The sequence below is a fragment of the Thunnus thynnus genome, chromosome 12 (assembly GCF_963924715.1).
Source record: "Thunnus thynnus chromosome 12, fThuThy2.1, whole genome shotgun sequence".
NCBI classification, from domain to species: domain Eukaryota; kingdom Metazoa; phylum Chordata; class Actinopteri; order Scombriformes; family Scombridae; genus Thunnus; species Thunnus thynnus.
The window spans coordinates 30,950,869-30,978,235 of NC_089528.1; the positions used below are offsets into that span (position 1 = coordinate 30,950,869).

The 27,367-nt window shown below is 39.5% G+C and overlaps 2 protein-coding genes across 4 annotated transcripts; one reads left to right on the forward strand and one right to left on the reverse strand.

Moving 5' to 3' along the window:
* Nucleotides 1–1,150: 1,150 nt before the first annotated feature.
* On the forward strand, nucleotides 1,151–13,525 carry LOC137194738 (uncharacterized). Of its 2 annotated transcripts, XM_067606857.1 has the most exons (3): nucleotides 1,151–1,249; nucleotides 6,795–6,907; nucleotides 7,424–13,525. In XM_067606857.1, the coding sequence occupies exons 2-3, from the start codon at nucleotides 6,808–6,810 to the stop codon at nucleotides 12,502–12,504; spliced, it is 5,181 nt and encodes a 1,726-aa protein (XP_067462958.1). In that variant the 5' UTR covers nucleotides 1,151–1,249; nucleotides 6,795–6,807; the 3' UTR covers nucleotides 12,505–13,525. The 2 variants fall into 2 exon arrangements, with proteins under 2 accessions (XP_067462958.1, XP_067462959.1); XM_067606858.1 differs by lacking the exon at nucleotides 1,151–1,249 and having other exon boundaries at nucleotides 5,886–6,907.
* Nucleotides 13,526–15,001: 1,476 nt separating this feature from the next.
* LOC137194739 (uncharacterized) lies at nucleotides 15,002–27,050 on the reverse strand. Of its 2 annotated transcripts, none has more exons than XM_067606860.1 (3): nucleotides 27,014–27,050; nucleotides 24,412–24,519; nucleotides 15,002–19,611 (listed from the first exon to the last, which is right to left on the reverse strand). In XM_067606860.1, exons 2-3 carry the CDS (start codon nucleotides 24,509–24,511, stop codon nucleotides 15,905–15,907), a joined length of 3,807 nt encoding a protein of 1,268 aa, XP_067462961.1. In that variant the 5' UTR covers nucleotides 24,512–24,519; nucleotides 27,014–27,050; the 3' UTR covers nucleotides 15,002–15,904. The 2 variants fall into 2 exon arrangements, with proteins under 2 accessions (XP_067462961.1, XP_067462960.1); XM_067606859.1 differs by having other exon boundaries at nucleotides 24,412–24,524; nucleotides 27,014–27,037.
* Between the last annotated feature and the right edge of the window lie 317 nt (nucleotides 27,051–27,367).

A 27,367-nucleotide genomic window follows, 5' to 3' on the forward strand; every position in this document is an offset into this window, starting at 1 on the left:
TGTTATTGTTTAATTTATTTTTGGTGACATGTCTTTATGGGCCCATAGTTTTTTAATCTCACCAGCACACTCCTTTCTACTCCTTTAATACATTGTGTGTGTGTGTGCGTGTGCGTCTTGTTACAAATAAATGAACTAAATCAATCCTTATATGAAAGGAAGTCCCATTCAGCCGCATTGCGCCTCCTCAACAAATCTTGACAAGACTAGTGATGAGTTGGTATTGAGTAACTGAGTTTCAAAAAAGCCTTAAAATGTAAAAGACTTAGGACTACAATTTAGAGTAAATTTTCTGCTGATATTCTGGGTTATTTTCTAGATTGTATAGGATAGGCAAAAATATGCCGTGGGCTTTGGCCTATTCCTTCTTAGGTCATTGACTGCGTGAATTTTATTGTGTGAAATGGATGGGTTTTGATCTGTGGGATTTATGATGATGTTTTGTCAGTTGCATAACAACACAAGTTGTTGTTTTGTTCCTTGTAATGTAGGACCGAAATAAACTATTCATTCATCATCATCATCAACTTTAAAATGGACAAGACTTTAAAGTGTCATTAATTGAAATTCAGCTTAAATATTAATAGAGTATTATTTTTTAATATGCCTCAGGTTTCTTATACCTTACAGTTTGCAGTGCTGTTCTAATGTAATATAGCATTAAACAGTGAAGTTAATGTACAACAAATCCTAATGGAGAAGCTGAAATGTTGCAGACTTCAAATGTTGTTAGTATATGTACAGACTCTTTCTGTACTTCATGACCATCAGCTGCTGGACTGAAGTAAATCAACATTTACATCTCCAAACTGTCAGGTTCTCAGGATCCCAAAGAGAAAATGTGAAATGTGTTTATTTACAAAAGAATTGACTCAATTACTCGGTTACTGTTGCAATTCATATCAAGTTTTCCATTCTAGCACAGCACATGTGTAGTTTTCCGTGATAACAATGGTAAAATGTAACACTATCATAGTAATCAGAGTAATATTTGACAATTTCAGACAGTGGCAAATTAGAAGATATTCTAACTCCAGGGTACATTACTGTCTTTTAATCAAGATTTAATTTACAACAGAAAAAAAACAACAGCATGTAAATGAGAGATAATCTGATGCCCTGACCTGTTTTTGTGACTCCATGCAGGTTTTTGCTGTTAACACCAATTAGAAGACATCAAGGAACTTCAGATTTTGGATACTTTGAGCTTCCACATGTTGCTCTGCAGTGCCTACAGAATACATGTAAGGTAAATGACAAACTGTGTTAATGTTTTCTATATATTCATGATCTCTTCGATGGTCATAAAGACAAATTAGGTTTTGAAATAGAATTATGGGACCATCAACGACAAATCCTGCACCTTAGCTGCTAAATTGATCCAAGATTGATCCTATCAGAGAACTTTGCAACAAAATCTAAGATATTACTTACTGCAATGCTCTCCGAGACTCGAAGTTGAATTCTCTCCTAATGTCCAAATGAAATCCTGTTTACACATCCCAATAATGTCATAACATTTTTATTTTATTTTATTGTTAATTGTTTGATTGACAGCAGCTAGCATGCTGAGTGCCAGTATTACACCATATGGAATGGAGACAAAGTAAACAAACTGCTGTAGCTACAAGTCATGGACAGACAGTGTGTTGTTAGCAGTGGTACTGAAAAGCAACGACTAACCTATAAGGTTCACATGGCCTTGATTGCTTGGTTGTGTTGATTTGTCCTGTACACCATTAGGAAGATCAGACCCTACCTGTCTGAGCATGCAGCACAACTCCTGGTGCAGACTCTGGTAATATCACACATTCACTACTGCAATTCCTCACTGACAGGTGTCCATGCATGTTCAAACCTCTGCAGATGATCCAGAACACAGCAGTGTGTCTGGTCTTCAACCAGCCCAAAACAGCACATGTCACCCTGCTGTTCATATCCCTCCACTGGCTCCCAGTTGCTGCCCACATCAAATTTAAAACCTTGATGCTCGCTTACAAAACAGCGAGTAAAACAGCTCCCACCTACCTGAACTCCCTCATTCAGGTCTACACTCCTTCCCGCTCACGACACTCTGCCAATGAAAGGCACCTGATACTACTACCACAACAGAGCCCTAAGTCGCTAGTCAGAATCTTCTCTCATGTAGCTCCCTGATGGTGGAATGAGTTACCAAACTCCATTCGATCTGCAGTGTCCCTCTCAATCTTTAAGAAAAGGCTAAAGACCCTTTCGCAAACACCTCCACAATCTGCTTCTATGTACTCCATGCATTGCTACTGTGCACTTGAACTTAGCTTTTTTGCACTTACTTGCATCTCCTAACTAGATCCTTGCTTGTGTTGTATTAACTCTCAGATGTAGGTCGCTTTGGATAAAGGCGTCAGATAAATGAAATTGTAACATTGTAACAATCCAGCATCTAACAGACCTGAAGTGACATTTGCAGGTATGTTTAGATGGTGTTTAATGTGCTGCAGCTGAGCAGCTAATTAGCCATCTAGTGGGGATGGGCCCAAATCCAAATACGTTATCTGGCAAAGCACAAATAGTGGGTTTTTTACGAACATTTATTTTGAACAAATATTTTTTTTAATTATTTGTTTTCGGGAAGAAAAAAAAACGTCAAATTTCAGTGCACAGGTCGGTTACATCGCTATCTCAGTCTCTCTCCTCTGCTCCTCTGTTACGTCTATCAGCAGGTCTCAACTAGAGGAGTTACATCCACCTGCTACATGACACACATTTCTTTATTTGGACATCACTCCCAGAGTTGGGGGGTGTTCCCCAGAGATAAAGCTGAGCTACTGACACAAGCGAAGTGCTCTCAAGGGACTCTCCATAACCTTTTGTCCCCCTTTCTCTCACATGAAAAGTGCGAAGCAATAATTGCCTTTGAAGTTCTTCCCTACACGTTACATGCTGTGCCGTGTTATGGGTGTCTATGATCAGGGAGACTCGGGTTCGGGGACCTCCTTCGTATTCTAACACTTTACTCTCCTGAAATTAAAAGCGTAATAAAAACAAAAACTGTATTTTTAAACTTATTTCCACTTCTATTCAAATACAATTACAAATATAAATCATTTTGCTACCTCAACAAATATAGATACAAGTACAAATACTGGGCTCTCTGCACATCCCAACTATCTAGTCTTCAGTGAATGTTTGTTTGGTGACTCGTTGAACAAGTTAAGGTGCAGCACAAGACGTCTGTTCATGTTTGTCAGTTAGATTAGAAGGAGACTTTAGCAGGAGGCAAGCTACTGTGGGTTTTGTTCAGAGTCTGTGGCTCTTGTGTTGTGTAGCAGGATGCTATCAGGCTTATTGTGACCGTCTGCTCTGCCTATGATAGAAAGACACGTTATCGCTTTATGAAAAGTTTGATTTACTGCATGGAAATAAGGAGCTAATGGCCAGAGAGATGAACAGCCTTTATAACAAGAGAATTATGGAGGTTTAACATTGACATTGCAGCCCTATCTGAGACCAGATTGGCAGAAGAATGACAACTGAGGGAGGAAAAGGAAGGATACACCTTCTTCTGGAAAGGAAAGTCTGCTGTTGAATCCAGGATATATTCGCTTTGCCATCAGAAATAATCTGGTCAGCTATCTTACGGAATTGCCCCAGGGGATCATCAAACACCTAATGACTGTTCAGCTAAAGTTGGACAGCAACCAGATGGCCACTGTTGTGAGTGCATATGCTCCCACTCTGGACTCACAAAAGGACATCAACGAAGCATTCTTCACCAGTCTAGACAACATCCTGTCAGACATCCCAAAACAAGACCACAACTAGGAGGATTATTGCCCGCATTCTCTTAAAAAGACTACTCCCACTATCTGAAAAAATCCTCCTTGAATCTGTTGGGGAAAGTTTCTTTCATAAAGAGGCACATGGAGACATAAAGAAAGCATTAAACATTATTACTTGTTTAAGCAGTTGTAGACACTGTACAACTGTACAATCCATCACATCATCAGTAACAATTATACGAATGTCCAAACACAAACAGAAATACAATCATCTTGTATTTTTGGAGAGAAATCATGTTGTTCAACTGGTCCTTTCCCTAAAGCCAGTCCTTTCTCCAAAGATTGTAAACCCAAACTAGACAGCTTTATACCTCTCCAGAAGCAAAGCTAAAAACAGTCTGGTCCCTAAATGGACACTTCCACAAACTGTTACACCTCCTTACAAACAAGTATAGTCATACAATTTAACAGAGACCTCATGGTCAATCAATAACTTCAAACATGGACACCCTTCAACTTTAGCTTGTCTAGGTACCTCATGATCCACACAGTCTCTGAAACAGACAAAGACATCTCTAGCTAACCCCAGAGGCCAGCAAGCAGTCTTCAGATAGAAACAAGTTCAAGAGTTCAACTAGACTTCTTCACCAGCATGTATCCCCAAAAGGACAATGGCATTACATCACATTCAGTTGATAACAAACACTGACCCTTTAGTTTGAAAACATTTGTAACATATATACAAAAGATTTATAAAATGATAACTTACTATTCAATTTTCTTTCACAAATCCCAGTGTGGTTTCCATCCTGCCTATGGCACACCTGACATGATCTTCACAGCCAGTCAGTTACAAGAAAAATGCAAGGAACAAAAACAACCATTATACGTGGCCTTTATCGACCTTACCAAAGCATTTGACTCTGTGAACCACCTGGCCTCTAGACAATCCTATCAAAGTGTGGATGTCGTTAGCATTCTGAGGCTTCTTCACAATGACATGTCAGCAACAGTTCTCCAATGGCAGTGAGACTGAATCTTTCAAGGCAGAAACTGGTGTAAAACAAGGATGCCATTCTCCACCTAATGGGTCACAGTTTACTCCCTGGTGTCCAGATCATCTATAGAACAGAGGGCAAGCTGCTAAACTTAAACAGTTTCAAGGCCAATTCCAAGATCTTTCTCAATCCATCGTGGAGCTGCAATACACAAATAATAAAGCCATTGTTGCCCACACAGAAAAAGATCCTCAGTGAGCTTGATGCTTTTGCCAGGATGTACACACTCCTTGGTTTGACCATGAACATAAAAAAGACCAAGGTTCTCCATCAGCCCCCATTGGCCACCTCCACACCCCTGGTAACAATAACAATTGTTATTGTAAGCCTTGAAAATGTGGACCAGTTCCCCTACCACAGAAGTCACCTCTCCTCAGGGGCAGACATCGACAGCGATGCACACCATCGTATTTGCTGTGCCAGTGGGACTTTTGCAAAGCTCTGCAGAAGTCTTTCAAATCTCTGACCTGCTTTCAAAGACCAAGCTGCTGGTCTATAAGGTAGTTATCTTGTCCACACTTTTATATGGTGCAGAGACCTGGACTGGAAAGAGAAGCACACTAACATCGGTGTTCTTGAGGGAGCAGACATCAACAGCATTGCCACTACCATCATTAAACACCAGCTAAGATGGACAGGCCATCTAATATGAATGCCTGATACATGTCTCCCAAAACAGGTCCTCTACTCAGAACTCAATGCTCGTTAATCAGCACCTGGAGGTCAGAAAAAGTGTTTCAAGGACAACATCAGGACAACCTCAAAAAATTCCACATAAACAGCTCTAACTGGGAAGACCTAGTTTACCTGAAGGAGCCACTTTCCATGAGGACCTGCCAGAGTCAAGCAGCAGCAATGAAAGGAGAGAGCCACCAAAAAGGCTCTCTCACATTCCACTGCCAGCACCTCACATCAATTCCCACACCACAAGAAAGTTTGTGGTTCCAGAATTGGCCTCTTTAGTCATTTGAAGATCCACAATAAGGACCCCCTAGGAGGACCATCATACTCGACTTTGAGTGATCGCTGATGATGATAATAATGTTATTTTTTATTTTATAAACAAGATTTACTTAAAAAGAAGTAACACTTTCCACCAGATGGCTTGTGTTGGTGGATTGCTGCTGAATATCGTTGAGTTTTAGACTGTTTGTTGGACAAACAAGACATTTGATAAAGTCACCTTGTGCTCTGGGATACTAGAGTATGATGGGCATTTTTCAGTGTTCTGTTGCTCTCTGTCTTCTATTAAGGCCTGCACTTGAGTAAATAAACTGCTGGTGGAAGTGTCATTAGTTTTGCATGTATTTTGTCATAAACCAAAGTATTAAACGCATTAAAATTTTGACCAGATGATGGCACTAGATGAAAAGTCAGGATCAAAGTTATTACATCCTGAGGGGAACATGAATGTGTGAAACTAATTTCTTGACAACCCATCCAACAATTCTTATGGTGCTAGAGGAAAAGTCAGGGGACTCAGGATCATCCTCTGTGGAGCACATATTTCTGTACAAAATTTGATGGCAATCCAATTAATACTTTTAGAGATATTAGATTCAGAGCAGTTTATCTGCTCAACATGAGCACATATGCAGGAACTTAAAGGCACAAGGAACACAAAAAGTGATGGGCAGCTAGTCTGGATTTCAGTTTACACACACATTGAGCCGATTACATTTTCTCCATTTTCTGTAACAAACAGCTCCCCTCCATTTTCTTTCTCTTGTGTTACCACTGACCCATTTAGGAAGCCTTCCATACCACTGTATCTCTGTGGATTTTTGTAAATCTTAGAAAGTCCTAAGACCCTCTGTATTTGTGATATCTCAAAGAATATTTATCCCATAAGTGTATGTTTATGGTTATTATTTTATTTAGTGTTGATAGATTCTGCAGTACCTTCGTGTTGCAGCCACATTACAAGGTGACAGACAACAGGGAGAACTAACAAGCTCTTGTCCATTTTTTCCAGTTCACACTAAGCAATGGACTCCGGCGCCGCGGGGACAATGGAGGTGGCAGCACTCGGCCGGCCTTTTAGCCTTGGGATGCTGTATGACTGCCGCAATGACTCACTCATCCCTGGTAAGAATTCACATGTAGAAATACTTAATGTATACTACCCAACAACCAAAACCACGAACAACCAAAACACTCTGAACATTGAAATGGGTTGGTAAACTGCTTTGGAGGAAAACAGTTGATTTTTCCCTGTGTGTGATCTACGAGAAATAGAAAATGATGAATTTTTTGTCTTTTTTTTAGTGTCATAAAGGATAAAAGTGAGTTGCTGGATATGAGATACTCACATTGTCTAGTCATCAACCATGATCTGAGATGGTTGTTTGAAAAAGAGACCTTTAAATTATTGACTTATTTAGTGAATGCATGGGAGTTCAGGAATAAAACATAAGGCATGAACAATTATTGCTTTTTATTATTAGATCACCTAGACTGATTCATGATTAGCAGTGACCACTTCTCTGTTGTATGTCTGTTAAAGGTGTCTTATAATTCCATAAGGGATGGGACATGAAATGGCAGAACATTCATTCATTCATCAAAGGAAGCTGATCTTGATTTTTGCCCCTTCTTTTGCAGGCATGGCATTGTGGGACCATGATGACCTGGTAAAGAATATACAAGAAAGACCACAGCACTACAACAATTTTGACATAGTTGCATCTGAATCAATTGCAGATAAATTTTCAGCATTACATGTAGAAGCATCCCTCAAGGCAAGTTTCTTTAGTGGACTGGTAGAGGTTGGAGGATCTGCCAAATACCTGAATGATAGTAAAACATCCAAAAATCAGGCCAGAGTAACACTGAAGTACCAAGCAAACACAAAGATTAAGGAACTGTCAATGAATCATCTTGGAAGAGACAATGTGAAGCATCCGTATGTCTTTGATAAAGGAATAGCAACACATGTAGTCACAGCTATCCTTTATGGGGCACAAGCCTTCTTTGTCTTCGACCGTGAGGTGTCTGATGAAGAAAGTTATGAAGACATTCAGGGCAACATGAAGGTGATGATCAAGAAAATCCCCTGCCTCACACTAGAGGGGGAAGGTTTCCCCCAAATGGATGACAAGGACTTTGAAAGGGCGGAGAAGTTCTCCTGCATATTCCATGGAGACCTTTTACTGGAGAAAACTCCAACATCCTTTCAGGATGCCGTACAAGTCTACCAAAGCCTGCCACAATTGCTGGGAACAAATGGAGAAAATGCTGTACCAGTAAAGGTCTGGCTGATGCCACTTGTGAGTTTAGATTCTTCTGCTGCTAAACTTGTCCATCAGATAAGTATAAGATTAGTGCAGGAATCCCAGAGTGTCCTGGAGGATTTCACTGAGCTGGGAAATAGGTGCAATGACACAATAAGAACCACCACTGCACAGCAGTTCCCACAGATTGGTAAAAAACTTAAAGATTTTGCAAAATTTTGCTCTGAGTTCAAACTGGAATTCCAGCAAATCTTAGCAAAGAAACTTCCATCAATCCGGGGAGGAGGGGAAGAGGAGGCTGTGCTTGCAGATATCCTGAAGAGGAGACATTCTTCTCCTTTCAACAGCAAAAACCTCCATGAGTGGATGGACTGTAAAGAGAGAGAAATCTGCATCTTAAAATCTTACACTGAAATGATGAAAAACACCAAGATCGTCCCATCTCAAAATGGGCTTGATGAGGACATTGTCAGCGCAGAACATGCTGTGTGTTTTGTTTTCACCTCACTGGGAAGTGCTGAACCGTACCTCTCAGCTTTATCAAACAACTTAAAAGAAACACCCAAACCAGACGACCTCCAAGATCCACATTGTCATGACATAGAGAGGGAACAATGGTACGCCTCACCAGAAGTATCAGATAGAATGAGGGACAAAGCAAAGCTTTTCAGTGATTTTGCAGAGGCCAACAAGGAGAAGGAGAACATAAAGTTCCTGACAGTAGGTTTAACAAATGAGACACAGAAAGGTTCAAGCATTTACCTTTATAAAGACGGCTTTTCTGTCAGTGAGAACTTTGAGCCGCCCTCAAAGCCTGAAACAGTGACAGCAGGTGATGTTACCCACAACAGTGTGACACTGAAGATTTGTCCACCAAGATTTGGAGCAGAGAACATCACCTCCTACTCTGTAGAGTACTGTGTCAGTGGAGAGGATGGATGGCAACAAAAACCAGCACCAAAAGCTGAAGAAGTCACCATGAGCGGTCTGACTCCTAACACAGGGTATATATTCAGATGCAGAGCAGTGACCTCAGTAGGTGTTGGGCCAGCCAGTGAAGTCAGCAGTCCCATTAAAACCTTACCTTGTAGCCCTCCTGGAAAACCTCAAGTTGAAACAAACTCAAGTGAGATATCAGTTAGCTGGGAGAAACCTGCAGAGATTGGACAAGGTGTCCACATTTTGAACTACATCGTGGAGTACGCTCAAACAGACAAAGACATGAAAGAAGAAGATCTTCAGTGGAACCACATGAAGTCAAGAGCTGAAAAGGGGATAATTTCAGGGCTTCATTCAAAGAGAGAATATGCTGTCAGGGTCAGATGTGACTGTGGTATATCTGGCATTAGCAAAGAAAGCATCACTGTGAATGTGTGCACAACAAAAGTGAACACAAGTGAAAGCATAAATTCTGAATCCCCCTCACTTTACAAACTGCCTCTGAAAGAAGAAGATATGAAAATAGATGGTTGCCGGAGGTATAACTTCGGCAAAGAAAGCATGAGACAAAATCGCACTATAATGTTTTTTGGAGCGACCGGCTCAGGAAAGTCCACCCTCATCAATGGAATGATCAACTACATTGTTGGTGTAGAGTGGAAGGACAATTTCAGATTTAAATTAATTGATGAGGATCAGTCAAAATCACAAGCTGAAAGCCAGACCTCTGAAGTCACTGTGTACAAAATCAACCACCAATACGGGTTTAAAACCCCCTTCTCTCTGACCATTGTGGACACTCCAGGCTTAGGGGATACAAGACAAATCGAAAGAGACAAAGAGATCACAGAGCAGCTGCGTAATCTCTTCTCCTCTGAGTTTGGTGTCAGTGAAATTGATGCTGTGTGTTTTGTAGTTTCAGCTGCGTTAACACGACTCACACCATCACAGAAGTATGTGTTTGATTCTGTGCTTTCAATCTTTGGCAAAGATGTGGCAGAAAACATCAGGGTTCTGGTGACATTCACAGACGGCAAACGTCCACCAGTCCTAGAGGCAATCAATGCTTCAGGTGTCCCATGTCCTAAAACAAAAGACGGGCTGCCAGTTCACTTCAAATTCAATAATTCAGTGTTATTTGCAGACAGCAAATCATCTGCAGCAAATAGCTCAGATGGAGATGATGAAGATGAAAGCTTTGATCAGATGTTTTGGGACATGGGAATGAAAAGTATGAAGAGTTTTTTTATTGCTCTGAATTTCATAGACACCAAAAGCTTGACAATGACAAAGGAGAACCTCAGAGAAAGAAAGCAGCTTGAGAATTCAGTTGAAATATTGCAGAAGCAGGTTAAACTTGGGTTAGCCAAACTTGAGGAAATAAAAGAGATGACTGAAAAACTGAAAGAGCATGAGGCAGCGATCAGCAGAAATGAGAATTTTGAGTTTGAATTCACCGTCAGAAAGCCTGTTCAGGTAGATATTTCTGGTACTGGAAATTACATCAATTGTCAGCTGTGTCAACATTCCTACCATGATAATTGTCACTATGCAAATGATTTTGGGCCAGCCAGTGAAATCAGCAGCTCCATTAAAACCTTACCTTGCAGCCCTCCTGGAAAACCTCAAGTTGAAACAAACACAAGTGAGATATCAGTTAGTTGGGAGAAACCTGCTGAGATTGGACAAGATGTCCAAATTTTCAGCTACATTGTGGAGTACGCTCAAAAAGAGAAAGGGGTGAAAGATGAAGATCTCCAGTGGAACCAAATGGTGTCAAGAGCTGAAAAGGGGATAATTTCAGGACTTCAGTCAGAGACAGAATATGCTGTCAGGATCAGGTGTGATTGTGGTGGAGGTGGCAGAAGCAAAGAAAGCATCGCTGTGAATGTCTGCACAACAAAATTTACACGACTCGTGGAAATCCTCAAACATGGAAGCGAAAGCATAAATTCTGAATCCCCCTCACTTTATAAACTTCCTCTGAAAGAAGAAGATATGAACATAGATGGTTGCCGGAGGTATAACTTCGGCAAAGAAAGCATGAGACAGAATCGCAATATAATGCTTTTTGGAGCAACTGGATCAGGAAAGTCCACCCTCATCAATGGAATGATCAACTATGTTGTTGGTGTAGAGTGGAAGGACAATTTCAGATTTAAATTAATTGATGAGGATCAGTCAAAATCACAAGCTGAAAGCCAGACCTCTGAAGTCACTGTGTACAAAATCAACCACCAAGAGGGGTTTAAAATCCCCTTCTCTCTGACCATTGTGGACACTCCAGGCTTTGGAGATGCAAGAGGCATAGAAAGAGACAGAGAGATCACAGAGCAGCTACATAATCTCTTTTCTGCTACACTTGGTGTCAGTGAAATTGATGCTGTGTGTTTTGTAGCTCAAGCTGGTTTAGCACGACTCACACTATCACAGAAGTATGTGTTTGATTCTGTGCTTTCAATCTTTGGGAAAGATGTGGCAGAAAACATCAGGGTTCTGGTGACATTCGCAGACGGCCAACACCCACCAGTTCTAGAGGCAATAAATGCTTCAGGTGTCCCATGTCCTAAAACAAAAGACGGGCTGCCAATTCACTTCAAATTCAATAACTCAGCGTTATTTGCAGACAACAAATCATCTGCAGCTAAAAACACAGATGAAGATGATGAAGATGGAGGCTTTGATCAGATGTTTTGGGACATGGGAACAAGAAGTATGAAGAGGTTTTTTGTTGCGTTGAATGACATAGACACTAAAAGCTTGAAAATGACGAAGGAGGTCCTCAGAGAAAGAGAGCCGCTCGAGAATTCAGTTGAAAATTTGCAGAAGCAGGTTAAACTTGGGTTAGCCAAGCTTGAGGAGATAAAAGAGACGACTGAAAAACTGAAAGAGCATGAGGCAGAGATCAGCAGAAATGAGAATTTTGCGTTTGAAGTCACCATCAAAAAGCCTGTTCAAGTAGATATTTCTGATACTAGAAATTACATCACCAATTGTCAGCAGTGTCACTATACCTGCCACTATCCTTGTGCCTATGCAGATGATGCAGAAAAGAAACACTGTTCATCAATGGGATCAGGTGGATACTGTACTCAGTGCCCCGGCAAATGTTATTGGAATGTACATTTTAATCAGAAGTACAGATGGGACTATAAGGAGGTTAAAGAAAAACGAACAGTGAAAGAGCTGAAAGAAAAGTACCTAAAAGTCACAGAGGCTGAGATGCCTGTTCAGGCTTTGTTTGAAAAACTGAAGGCTGAATATGATCGTGTCCAGGTGGAGGTGGTGACATTAATGGAGAGGTCTGCAAAGTGTTTAAATAGACTCAAAGAGATAGCCCTGAAGCCAAATCCTCTCTCCACTCCAGAGTACATTGACATGCTTATTGAGGGAGAGAAATCTGAGGCCAAACCAGGATGGAATCAACGAGTTCAGTCTCTGATGGCCATGAGAGAAAAAGCAGAGTTCATGGTTAAAGTAGAGAGAGGAGAGACACTCCTCCAGAGGCCATGAAAATAAATAAGGATTACATCAAATAATTAAGCCTATAAAGCCATTTGTATCATATTTGATACATGAGTTTCAGAGACCTCTACATCATCAACAAGATCAATGATTACCTGAAAGATGTATTGTTTACAATCAGGCTCATGTTAGCTGCCCTCTAGTGGATCATCAGAGCAATGCAGGATGTAGAGATCCCTTTTTTACCAAATTCAAGATGTCTGCCTCTGAGCTGCAGCTCACGTGACTTACCAAGCTACTTATTTTGCAATTTCTTTATTTTTACTTACTTTTACTTACTTACTTACTCACTAAGATGAGAATTAAATGGATTGAAGCAGCATAAAAACATTAGCCTATGTACTTTATTTTGTCCTAATATCATGTTGAAAATTTATGAATCAAATATGATACAGTTTGTATTTCAGGTAATATTTGAAAAAGATGAGTCTTCAAATGTACCCGCTGCAGTGTGGACGTACTATGATTCAATGATACATCTCACATATATACACAACGCCAGATGAACAATCAAAACTACACCTGCATTTTTCTCATGCTTCACATTTGAAATATTAAATCTCCTACTTGCTTTGACATCTTCTGTAACATTAAATTGTTATTGATTTAAACTAGTTCTTAATCTGACAGTATCACATATATATTGTGCATGAAGCTATATACGTAACTATATATGATATGTACTCATGAATGATGTTTTTATAGATTGACTCAGTTTTATGCCTGTTTGATTAGATTGATTGTTGAAGATTGTTTAAGGACAAAGAGTTGTGATACATTTTCTTCAATTTTTCTTTTCCTCTTATATTGATTGCAGCTTTATTATATATGAAGTGTTTTATCTTTTTGTCATGTTTTAGTCGTGTCAGGACTGCAGGTGCAAATTAACTACTGAGCTAACCCCGACACATTTACATTGACTTTACATTGTTAAAATGTCAATGTTTACACTGACTAAGACTGCATGTGTTTTTTTTGCTGCATCATTATATTAAATAGAGAAAGTCCAGATGTCTTGTTCATTATTTTAAACTTATTTCCATGAAATGTAACCTGACAGTTTGGAAACAGCACAACAAATGTGGATTTTGTCCCCCATCACTTCCATTTTAAGTGCATTATGAAGGGATCTTCTAATGGTCAGTATGAACAGGAGGAATGATTACAGCAAGAAAAACATGTTTCACTGTTCATTTGGGCTCCTGACTGTTGGTTTAAGACACACTAGAAAGACACACAAAAACTGTGAACCTGTCTTAGTTACTACAAGGTGTTCATGTGTGTATCTGTCCTTAAAGCAGAGTGAGGAGATGTGTCACTATTTGTGACCATCTTTGTTTGACTGAGGAATAAGAACCAATAACTTGAAAAAACATCTCTTTGTGCTGCAGATGTTAAATTCTTGAGCCAGATGGACAGAAAAGTTTTTGAGAAAGCACCTCTAAATTATCTCTTAGACAAAAAAAAGTTTGTGTCTTTAGACACATTTAGCTCCTCTGAGAGGTGAAGAAGTCACATGTTTTATCTCAGTTAAAGTACCAACACAACAGTGCAAAAATACTAAAAGTAATGTCAAAGTGTATTTTCTGAGGTACTGAAACAATATGAAGCAATTGTGTTGAAAATGTTTCAGTTTTGCAGCATTTGATGCAGTGAAATGGCGAAATCTGCTGAACAACTCTTGGTGTTGCTTTTGTATGGATGGCTTAAATCTGAGACCATGATCATGAACAGTCAGAATACAGGTGGTCTTACTGCTTTCATTATCAATATTTTGTTCAATATGGTCTGCACTATAAAAACTGATCACTTTTTAAAAAAGATTCTCCAGATGTTTTTAAATACTGAGAAACACATCCTGTATTCAAAACCAGCCCAACACCTCTCTGATAAAAGTGTTACGTGTTCAGAGTGTCATGGAAACATATTTCATTGAAACATGTGTCCCCATCGTAACTACAAGTTAGATGTTGATGTGAATCCTACTTACAAGTTTAAAACTGGTAATTACAGTAACTCGGAACTCACAGTACGGTGACTGTACGGTAATTATGAAGCCAACTGTATAGGTTGTATCACCTTCAAAGAAACTGATTAGAGAAGTTGAATGTCCCAACCTCTCTCTTTAGAGACCCTCTATTTTCTTAAAAAAAGAACTTGTCAAGTCTGTAAGTATGAAGACACAAAAACACCTGTGTGTTATCTTTTTTTCTTTTTGCTTTACAGCTTATAAAATTAAGCTTGCAAGCATGTAACTGAATGCACAGTAACTGTACAAGCAAGAACCTAAATATGCAGACTTAAAAGTATTTCAACAACACAAATAGCAATAATAACATTCAACAGAAGGTCTAAAATAGTTGCACTTGTGCTATGTGAAAGTTAAACTTATATGAAACCTTTACCTGGCCTCAAAATATCAACATAACCTGTAGTAAACAGTCTGAGCCAATAAGAAAAAGAAAGAGAGAGAAAATAACACATATCCAACAAAACTGATTTATTATCACATCTCAGTCACATAACAATTCAATCTATTACTGACATCTTAATAGTCAAATTTCATTGTGATTATTTACATGTCATTTCTAGTACTGAAGGTACAATTGGGCAACAAAAAGCAATAAAAGAGACAAATACCCCAAAATGTGTCACAAGTTAAAATATAGGACAATCATAAACGCTGTAATATCTTTCAATCAGTGTATTCTCCTGTATGATAGAGTGTAGTTAAAACAGCACTGTGTGATTTCAGTTATGCTATGATTTTCAGTTTATTACGTTTCTAAGGGAAACCTTGACATAACATAGCATACTGTAGTAGCAGTTTATGTTTTTGAACAAAGTTTCGGAGATGAGCAATGCCCAAAACAACAAACAAAAGCTTTCTAAGCCCAAACCCTAAACTTCCCTACAAAAACCCAAAATTGAAATAAATGACAAAGCTCTAACCTCCTAACTGAAAACATGAGAAAAATGATTGCAAAAGAAAAGGGCTTCTTACTCCTACCAACTGCTACTACTAGTTTGAAATATTTACATTTTACAATGAATTAGTCCATGAAATTCATTATTTTCAATTTTCAGACCCCCCCTGCCCCCACCCCCACCCCCACCCCCAAAACAACCCAACTTATTACAGTATAAGTTTACAAGAAGCTCCTAGTCTGAACACGTGCTGCTTCTACTTACAATCACTCACAATAAACACAAATCCAAACTGCTGAGGAACGGCCTCCATTGTTGGAAGTGGAAGAGGGGAAGGGGAGGTTGTTATCAGCTGTCCCTCATCAGCAATCCCTTCAAGTGATCCAATCATAGGAAACCACCTGCATTACAACCTCACAATGCCGCTAACATGGCTGCAGACCTTTTGTCTTGTTTTTCCCTAATATCCAAAGAAATTTGCAACTTTTTTCAGGAAACCTTTCTTTTCTTGCTTCTTCTGTTTTTCTTCAGACAATTCCTCCTCTGTTTTTGCAAGCTTATCTCTTTTAGCTACTTTGGAGATGATTTTTGCCCTGTCCTTCATTGCCTCCAGAGACTGAATTCGGGCCTGGTAACCCTCTTTGGCCTCTGACTTTTCCCCTTCAATCAGCATGTCAATGTACTCTGGAGTGGTCAGAGGATTGGGCCTGAGGGCGATCTCTTGCAGACGAGTTATACATTGGGATGACTGATCCATGAGGGTCACTATCCTCTCTTGAAGGCGAACAATCTCTTCTTCTTGCCTCTCAATCAAGTCTTGAATAGTCAGCTTCTCTTTCGTAGCTTTTTCGTACTTTTCTTTTAACTCCTGCACTGTCTGCTTCTCTTTGACTTTAACATAATCCCATTTGTATGTCTGGTTCAAATGCACACTCCAAATGCATTTTCCAGGACAGACAGTGCACATCCCTGCCCCATCCATTGCTGTACAGTCACGTTTCCGATTATCATTTGCTATTCCACATGGGTAGTGGCATGTCACTGAACATTTCTGGCAGTTGGTAATGAACTCTCCTTTCTTTGTGAGCTGTTTTTTGACTGGCTTAATGATATCCACCTCAATCTCGAAGTTTTCATTTGAAGTCATGACTGTTTCATGCTCTTTAATTTTTTCTTTTGTTGTCTTAATTTCTTCAAGCTTTGCTAATCCAGCTTTAACTTGCGGTTGCAAACCTTCAACAGCTGTTTCAAGGTGCTTGCGTTCTTTCAGAACCTCCTGGGTCATTAGCAAGCTTTTTGTTGTCATTTTCCCCAAAGCGGTGAAGAACTTCTCCATACTTTTGGCACCCATGTTCCAAAACATTTCATCAAACTTGTCGTCATCTTCATCAGAATCCTCATCATGGGCCCTCTCACTGATGCATCCGTTGTCTGCAAACAATGCAGAGTTGTTGAATTTGAAGTGAACTGGAAGCCCTATGTCATTTTTTGGGCATGGAACCCCAGAGACATTTATTGCTTCAAGAACCGGTGGCTGCTTGCCATCTGCGAAAGTCACCACCATCTGAATGTTCTCGGCCACGTCTTTGCCAAAAATGGAGAGCACCGAGTCAAACACATATCGTTGTGTTGCTGTCAGTCGTGCGAGAGAGGCCTGAGTAACAAAACACACTGCATCAATCTCACTGACTCCATTCACAGAGGTGAAAAGCTTCCGGATTTGCTCTGTGATCTCTTTGTCTCTTCTGACTCCTCTTGTATCTCCAAAGCCTGGAGTGTCCACAATGGTCAGAGAGAAGGGAGTTTGAAACCCCTCCTGGTGGTTGATTTTGTACACAGTGACTTCAGAAGTCTGGCTTTCAGCTTGTGATTTTGACTGATCCTCATCAATTAATTTAAATCTGAAATTGTCCTTCCACTCCACGCCAACAACATAGTTGATCATTCCATTGATGAGAGTGGACTTTCCTGATCCGGTTGCTCCAAGAAGCATTATGGTACGATTTTGTCTCATACTTTCTTTGCCAAAGTTATATCTGCGGCAACCATCTATGTCCATATCTTCTTCTTTCAGAGGCAGTTTGTAAAGTGAGGGGGATTCAGAATTTGTACTCTTGCTGATATGTTTCAGGAATTCAGCGAGGCGTGCAAATTCACGTTTTGCTGTACAAACATTCACAGTGATGCTTTCTTTGCTTCTGCCTGCTACACCACAATCACATCTGACCCTAACAGCATATTTTGTCTCTGACTGAAGCCCTGAAATGATCACCCTCTCAGCTCCTGACATTATGTGGTTCCACTGAAGATCTTCATCTTTTACCCCTTTGTCTGTTTGGGCGTACTCCACGATGTAGCTCAAAACATCTTGTCCAATCTCTGCAGGTTTCTCCCAGCTAACCGATACCTCACTTGAGTTTGTTTCAATTTGAGGTTTTCCAGGAGGGCTGCAAGGTAAGGTTTTAATGGGACTGCTGACTTCACTGGCTGGCCCAACACCTACTGAGGTCACTGCTCTGCATCTGAATATATACCCTGTGTTAGGAGTCAGGCCGCTCACTGTGACTTCTTCAGCCTTTGGTGCTGGTTTTTGTTGCCATCCATCCTCTCCACTGACACAGTACTCTACAGAGTAGGAGGTGACATTCTCTGATCCAAATCTTGGTGGACAAATCTTTAGTGTCACACTGTTGTGGGTTACATCACCTGCTGTCACTGTTTCAGGCTTTGAAGGCAGCTCAAAGTTCTCACTGACAGAATGGCCGCCTTTATAAAGGTAGATGCTTGAACCTTTCTGTGTCTCATTTGTTAAACCTACTGTCAGGAACTTTATGTTCTCATTGTCCTTGTTGGCCTCTGCAAAATCACTGAATAGCTTTGCTTTATGTGTCATTGCATCAAGTACTTTGTTTGAAAGGTACCATTGTGTCCTCTCTATGTCATGACAATGTGGATCTTTGGGGTCGTCTGGTTTGGGTATTTCTTTTAAGTAGTTTGATAAAGCTGAGAGATACGGCTCAGCACTTCCCAGTGAGGTGAAAACAAAACACACAGCATGCTCTGCACTGAAAATTTCCTCATGAAGCACATTTTTAGATGGGATGATCTTGGTGTTTTTCATCATTTTGGTGTAAGATTTTAAGATGCAGATTTCTCTGTCTTTACAGTCCATCCACTCATGGAGGTTTTTGCTGTTGAAAGGAGAAGAATGTCTTTTCTTCAGGATCTCTGCGAGCACAGCCTCCTCTTCCCCTCCTCCCCGGATTGACGGAAGTTTTTTTGCCAAAGTTCGTTGGAATTCAAGCTTGAACTCAGAGCAAAATTCTTTAAAATTTTTTAGTTTTTTACCAATCTGTGGGAACTGCTGTGCAGTGGGGGTTCTCATTGCATCATTGCACCTCATTTCCAGCTCAGTGAAGTCCTCCAGGACACTCTGGGATTCCTGCACTAATCTTATACTTATCTGACGTACAAGTTGTGCAGCAGAAGAATCTAAACTTACCAGTGGCAACAGCCAGACTTTCACTGGTACAGCTTTTTCTCCATTGGCCCCCAGCAATTTTGGCAGGCTTTGGTAGACTTGTATGGCATCTTGAAAGGATGTTGGAGTTTTCTCCAGTAAAAAATCTCCATGGAATTTGCAGGAGAATTTCTCAACATTCGCTATGTCTTTGTCTTCCATTTTCAAGGAACCTTCCCCTTCTATTGCGAGGCTAGGGATTTTCTTGATCATCACCTTCAAGTTGCCCTGAATGTCTTGGTGATTTTCCTGTTCAGACATCTCACGGTCAAAGACAAAGAAGGCTTGTGCCCCATAAAGGATACCTGTGACGACGTGTGTTGCTATTCCTTTATCAAAGACATATGGATGCTTGACATTGCCTCTTCCAAGATGATTCATTGACAGCTCCTGGAACTTTGTGGTAGTTTTGTAGTTCAGTGTTACTCTGGCCTGATTTTTGGATTTCTTATGATCGTTAAGGTATTTAGCTGATCCTTCAACCTCTACTAGTCCACCCAAGAAACTTGCTTTTAGAGATGCTTCAACTTTTAGCGCTGAAGATTTATCCTCAGTTGATTCAGATGCAACAATCTCAAAGTCACTGTTAGGTTTTGGTCTTTCTCTCGTATCTTTTTCCAGGTCATCACAGTCCCATAGTGTCATGCCTGCAAAAACCAGAGAATATGTTAAACCGCCTTTCATTACATGACAGTAAGGATTGATAAAGTCTTTTAGATACAAATTGAGCATCGTGTTAGTTCAGGCAGGCCACAAAGTCATGCTCAGCTCACAATCCAGCCCACATCAGCTGATTCTCTTCTATGCATTCAATTGGCAAATCTCATACATGGTTCCTTATTAAGCTGCTTCAGCCTGTCTAATCTTGCCCTCTGTAAGCCACTTGCAACTCGCCTCCACCCTAGCTCATCCTTAAAAGGGGTGCTTTTATGCTAATTATGCTTCCTCACGTCCTCTCTTCTCCCCTGACCTGGAAGTCGTTCCCCCTCCATCATCATGGAGATCCTCCAATTCCTTAAATGCACCTGGACGAAACGAGGAGTGAGGAGAGAAAAGGCTCCTGGAGGAGCTTAAAGTGAGGAACCACAGATGTATCCTACGCCAAAGTTTTATACCAAATGGCAACACCCCTTTGATCCAATGTGTTCACTGATTGGTCAGCTGATCTGACGGGACAGTTAACAGTCGGGTTGTTGTTGTAATGCAGCAGATCAGATAAACTACCTGTGTAACAGGAATGACTGCACCAACAGCAGCTTTTCATATTTATTCATAAAATAAAAATGACTAAATCATGAATCAATCACAAAAACACTCTTGTAAGATTATTATTTTTTTATAAGCCAAAGGCTTCTTTTATTCTTTTCTGTTTCAGTACATCTCAGCTCCTTCAGGAAAATATGACGCAGCACAGCTGCATGTCTCCTATAAAATTATCCTGAGCGTGAATTTTATTTAAACATATTCTGCAGGCTGCAACTGTGACAGCCAGATGCTGCTATAGATCTATAATCAAATGATAAAACACTGGAGCAGTTATCAGATGTTTTCTTTCCAGCTATCAATATGTAGAAATTATTAAGTAACAGTTTTAAGTTTGAATTTATTGTACATGAATTTTAAGTTTAAACTTTGGAGTTTAAACTGTTACTTAATAATATTTACATATTGATAGCTGACCTCTTCATATTTAACAGTTGAGGTGCTGTGTGTCATCAGTAGTTGTCATCTCATCAAAATGAGGCCAGAGTGAGCGAGGACGTCCCATTAAATGGGAAAACTCCTCCATCCTCGCATCTCTTCCTCACATCTCTCTCTCGCATCCTTGCTGTGAGGAGATGAGACGTGAGAAAGAGATGCAAGTGACGGAAGTGAGGAGACACATTAGCATATTGCAAAGCACCAATTCTGTCTCTGAGTTAAACAATGTAATTTCTGTTGTCATTGCTGCCTGCTCTGTTCTGTACCTGGGGTCTTTGCTGCTGCTCCCAGAACAGAGTCATACCACCAAATCTAATTACTGCAAGTGACAATAAAAGTTTTCTTGGACTTAAGTGGTCCTGACTGAAATAAGAGAAACGCTAAAGCTGGAATTATGCCTCTCTGGGCTTCACATTGGCAAACGTGTATGGGGGCCACTTGTATATGTTCATATGGCTGTTTATTTTATACTTGTATGTAGTATATTGATGTTTGTTTTTTGGTCTCCATTTCAGAATAATCTCCCGACAGGAGCTGAATCAACCAGCTCTGCCTACCCTTAAAACTAAACAAAGAAAAAATATAATAAAGAAACACAACATCACTAAAAACAGAGACAGATAAACAAAACAAAGACAAATCATAATAGTCAGGCATTTCTCAGTGTCGGTCACATATTTTGTGTTTCAAATATAATGTTTTTGAAAGTTTTCTTAAATTAACACATATTGCTACATTATTTTATTTCATTGTTACAACTATTCCATAATTTGACCCCTTTAATTGTCACACATCTATTTTTCACATTTGTTCTTACCCTCTTTTTTTTAAACAAAGTTTCCCCTGAATGGATACCTGCTCTCCCTCAATGAAAACAACTGTTGGATACAGTCAGGAAGTGTTCTGTCTTTTGCTTTAAATTATGGGTTGATTAGGTCATAGTAATCAGCGTTATTGACAATTGTTAAGGCTTTACTTTTTTGCAGTATAATGATGGGGTTTGTGCTAGTTTTGTGTTCCCCCATACTTCCACACAGTATGTAATGTATGAACTATGAGTGAGCAGTATAGAGTAAATAATGAGCTGTGATTCGAGATGTCCTCAGTTTTGTGCAGTATTGCAATGGATTTACACTGTTTTGATTTGATGTGATTTATTTGAGGTTTTCAACAGAGTTTATGGTACATTATCACTCCTAAGAATTTGTTTTCATACACTCTTTCAATGTGTACATCATTTATAAGAGTTACTTAAGAATTGATTTCCAAACACAATGAATTTTGTTTAACTTAGATTTCATGACAGTTTATTGGTATCAAACCACTTCTTTAGGGTTTCTAATTCCCCTTCAACTGTATCCAAAATTGCTTCTCTGAACAAATTTTTCTCTGAACAAAATAAATTTGTGTCTTCAGCAAATATAACAAGATGCAACAATTTTGACACCTTATAAATATAATTTATATAGAGTATAAAGAGCTTTGGACCCAGCATCAAGCCTTGTGGAACCCCACAGGTGACCTTCATAAGTTCTGAATCTAAATTAATTACTTGAACATACTGATATCTGTTTTAAGACAGATTCTCAACCAGGAGTATATTACCCCTCTAATACCATATTCACAAATAAACCCCGATCAACTGTATCAAACGCTTTAATGAGATCTATAAATAGTCCAACTATATATTCTTTATTGTCTAGTGCAGTTCAAATATTCTCTACTACTTCCACAGCGCTAATGATAAGGGTAGACCGCTTAGCTCAAAATCTAAACTGGTGGTCACTTGATAAGTTATGTTTATCAATAAAGTTGTCAAGTGTTTGTACAAATAATTGTTCTAATATATTTGAGAATTGGGGAAGGAGAGACACCGGTCTGTGATTGGAAAATAAATGTCTATCTCTTTTTCTTCCTGAATTCATTAACCATATCAACAACCTTATTTTCATGAACTTGTTCGTTTTCATCCTCTATACCTTCCTAGTTAGGCCAGAGCAAATCAGATGGTGCTGTGTTCAGCCGCAGGGTTGAGCAGAGATGTGTGGGGTTGTGGGCGTGTTTATTTGTGCTCTAGAATGTAACCACTGTGAAACAATCAGAAAATAACGTTTTATTGATCTGATTCACCTGCTTCCTTGCTACCAGTGCTCCTCTCTTCATTCACTCTCTAGGTCGCTTGACCACAGCTATTCTCTCTCTCTCTCGCTCGTCTTTTTATATTTTTTTTATATACTTTTAACGTTATCGAATGAAGAGAAATGTCCTCCCCCCCTCCTTGTAACATCTTTGTGCTCCTTCATGGCAGAGTTTACAGCACTGATCAGTCTGATCCCCAGCTGTGATTGGCCGCCACAGCCTTCAGCCACAGTGATGTCAGGTTGCGTTTCTCTCTCTGCCTCAACTTTCCAGCCGCAGTCTGTTGTGGTGCCGCTGGGACCAAAACGCACTTCCCCCCTTCAAATGAATGGGAGGACTGGTGTTTTCACCGCACCGTCTGATTTGGTCCAAAATTATATGTCCTTACTTGGCTCAGTAATTTGCTAAAGTAGGTCCAACTTTAACAAAGTAGCAATTAAATTCATCAGCAACCTCTTTTATGTTATTTATAGTTACATTTTGATTTTTAACAAAATAACTAGGGTAATCTACTTTCCTATTATGTTTTTCGATTATGCTGTTGAGCGCTGTTGAGCATGTTGTTCCAACAATTTGATAATAATACTACTTCTTGTTACATCTCATAATGCTTACCAATTTATTTCTCTATTTCTTATATTTATTTTCTATTTCTTATATTTTATTTTCATCAATCTTCTTGCATGTATTCTGCAGCCCCTTAGTAATCCATGGTTTATCCACATAGTTATGCCTCCCTCTGGATTTCTTTAACAGGGAATTTTTCTCATAGAGTTCTGTTAATGTTGCCAGGAAAGCATTGTAGGCTTTGTCTGGTTCATCAACGTAAACCTCTTTCCAGTCTTCTTTCGTTCAGTCTTACTTAAATGCATTGATGGCAGTTTGCAATCATTAATATCAGCTTTGAATTTAAGATCCTTCTGAAGAATAGCAAAGACTGTTTATAGGCAATCCACCTACACGGGGCCTGTACTACAAAGCAAGTTCAACATACCCAGGATTATCTTTTCATTATCTGGCTTCACTGAGCCTATTTCTAGAGATCTGATTGGTTAGTGGTTGCGGTGTTGACAGGTTGTGATCTGATTCTCTGAAGTTAACCTGCTCTGGAGCAGGTTAACTGTTCAGCAAAAATTACCATGGTAAGTGAACCACCATTGTAACCTTGAAAACCCAGAGTTAAATCTGAAGTTACCTTGCTAACCCCAAATCCTGCTTCATAGTACAGACCTCAGTCCTCTATAAGTTACATTTGTAAATACATTATCTATTAATGTTGTTATAATGTTGTTATTCTACTTGGTTTTATAATCGTGGGATATAGACTAATGCTGAGCATTGTGTTAATAAAGTCTAATGTCTTTATGACCATTTGGGTTTAACAGATCAATACTGAAATCACCAAATATAAATTATATATCATAGTATGAGTATGAACTGAATGATATTTTCAAATATCTAAAATTTTCGGGCATGTATTTAATCCAAATCTTAAGACTGAAGAAGATTTTATATTAAAAAACTGCACCTTATTGTATTAACACTGTAGGTTTTGGTTTATTTGGTTACATTTAGTAAATCTGCATGTTTTACATGTGAACTCTTACCAGGGATGAGTGAGTCTTGGCGGCAATCGTACAGCATCCCGAGGCTGAAAGGCCGGCCGAGCGCCGCCAACTCCATCGTTCTGCTGGCTGCAGGATCCATCTCAGAGTCTGAACTAGGAAAAACAGTTTGTTAGTTCACTCTTGAGAGTCTCCTGCTTTCCACATCTGTTAGTCATTTGTCACCTTTTGCTGCTGCAACAAAGACAAACTCCACTGAAATCAAGAGTAAAATAAAACATGAAAACCTCATAATGCCAATTTAACTGATTTGTGTTATTCAAACTTCAAGACTACTTCATCTCCTGTTGGTTGAGAAATTTATGACCAAATTGGAACTCATCAATATGCTGACGAGCTGCTGGGGATGAACAATGTGTATATACAGGTGTTCAGATGCTCCAAACCATAAACTTAAGTCAGGATCAGAATCTTTTTCTTGACGTGACAAAGACCCAACAGTGTTTCTTATCTAAATAAATTTGTGGTTTGGAGTGAGTGAGCAGGGGTCCGTTTCACAAAGCAGGTTCAACAAACTCTGAGTCTAATCCTGAACTCTGAGTTAATCTACTCTGAGAAAGAAAACTCTGAGTTTCCGGTTCCAGAACAGCTGATTTGAGTCAGTTTATTCAACTCGGAGTAGTTTCACCTGGAGTTAAGCGCGTGCACCACAACTATAAAAAGCCAGTATCAATGGAGCCCCAATTCAACGAGTCACCAGAAATCTTAATTCGCTCATACGGCGAGTTTGAACATGTTTTCAGAAAGAAGTGCAACACCGCTGCAGCTACAAAAGAGAGGGAGACGGCGTGGGCGAACATTGCTGCTCGGGTCAATGCGTAAGTTTAAATGTAGTCCTTTGCAATCACAATAATATTACAGGGGAAAACTGCTTGAATGGCGCCTATTCATTTATTCCATTTAGGTGCAATCCCGCGGGGGAGAAGCGCACTTGGCAGCAGTTTAGGATGAAATATAAAACCATTGTTCAAACAGGTAAAACCTCGGCATAATCTCATGGGGGAACCTCATTTTGATCATGTTTTACATTTTGAAGTAAATATTAAGTGGCTGTTTGACTGTGCTGTTGTTTTATCCCAAACATAACGCTGGTTTCACACACAAATGTCTTCTCATCTACATCATGTTCTGTTAAATAATTAAGCCTATTTAAACTAACACAGACTTCTACTCAGCCAACAGAAAGAAGGCAGATGCCCGTAAAACGGGTGGTGGTCCAGCACCGCCACCTCTAACGGAGGCAGAGGAGCTGGCCGTAAGATCAAAAAGATAATTCTCTGGAAATGCTAGAACATCTATGCTCGGTCTGATAACCATCTGCCGACGAATATTTAGGCTAATTCTCTGCGCAGTAATGCTGCACCTTCATCCACGGGATCGTTATCAAAAGGACATGCCATGTGAAAAAAGTCGCCACCCACTGTGCCCAATGGACTTCTAATATACTGACTCTGATTTTTTTTTTTAATGATTTTTTTTAAATGACAGACGGCAGAACTAGGCTACGCCAAAACTCACCTGCTGACTGAATGAATGAGGAAATCAAATGGAGTGTGTGGCTCTGACAGAGGGCGGAGACTGAGAGAAAATCGAGGTTCATTGAGGAAAAACCTGGTCCCGACCAGGTTAGGTTCATAGAGTCTGTTAGTACGGTAACTGACCAAGAGCTTAAGTTATCTCTCTCTCTGAAACAGGCTAGTTATCCCTCTTTCTCTGGTTTGAGTTACCTCCCTTTTTGAAACGGAAAATTCAGTGTCCCTCATTTCAGGGTTAACGGACTCTGAGTTTTCACTAAACCTGCTTTGTGAAACGGACCCCAGGTGTTACTCTTCTCATCAGTCATTCAAATTCAGACATTCAAGTTCCCTTCAAGATAAATTCTAATAATTTTGGTGATCATCTGACTTTTCTTCTAGCGCCATCATCAGGTAAAAATTTGATTGTGTTCAGTTGTTTGGTTTATGACCAAATACCTGTGAAACTGACTTTCCCATCAGCCTCAGCTGCATGTTGTGTTTGTGATTAGTAAAGGTTAGCATGCTGACATGATACAGTATGATGTAAACATTTTATATGATAAACATCAGCTTGTTCAAAATTGACATTGTGCATGTGAACATGCTGACTGTAGCAATTGGCTTAAAGCACCACTGTGCTACATCCAATATTTGTTGACATATTTCTGATAGACTGACTGACTAACCAACACTGACATCTCTAGAACAACAATGCTAATGTAGCACTATTTTACTCCCGTACTAGTGAAAATTTCTGTCAGCACAGTCAAATTTTTCTAAAAATCAATTAAAAACCAAAAGGTTGCTTTCTAAACTTCTGTAACTCTTTTATTATTCTACTTTTATTTACAATTTGTGTACTAATTGTATGTCTGGTTAAATAGGATTTACAGGATGATCAGTTACACACAGCATTCATCAATTCATTACTGTTTACATCTTTTAAACTCTACGCAGTCTTTGGTAAAACAACCAGAAACTTCAGGACTCAGATGAAACACCTAAAGACACATAGCAGAATTGTACATGAAACAGCACATGAAGAAAAAGAGCATCAGTGTACTTACAGTAGAAATGTGTGTGATCCTCTGAGGCAGTGCTGCAGGTTCAGTCTTTATATCCTCTCTGAGAAAGAAACACCCCCCTGATCTTTATTCATGAGTAGGAGGCAGTAGTGAAGAGAAGCGGCTGATTTCCCAGAAATGAGCTGCAGAATGTAAAGGGTGGGACAGACAGACAACAAAGGAATATTTCTTTGGTAGAAGGAAGTTTCAATGAAAATTCTTCACAATGTTTTCTGTGGATTATCCAGAATAACTTCCTGAAACTCTGCTTAACTACCAGGAAACTGGATTAAAAATATACATTTTAAATGAAAAGGTTTACCTGTCTAGAAAATTGGTAGAAAAATATGAATTTTA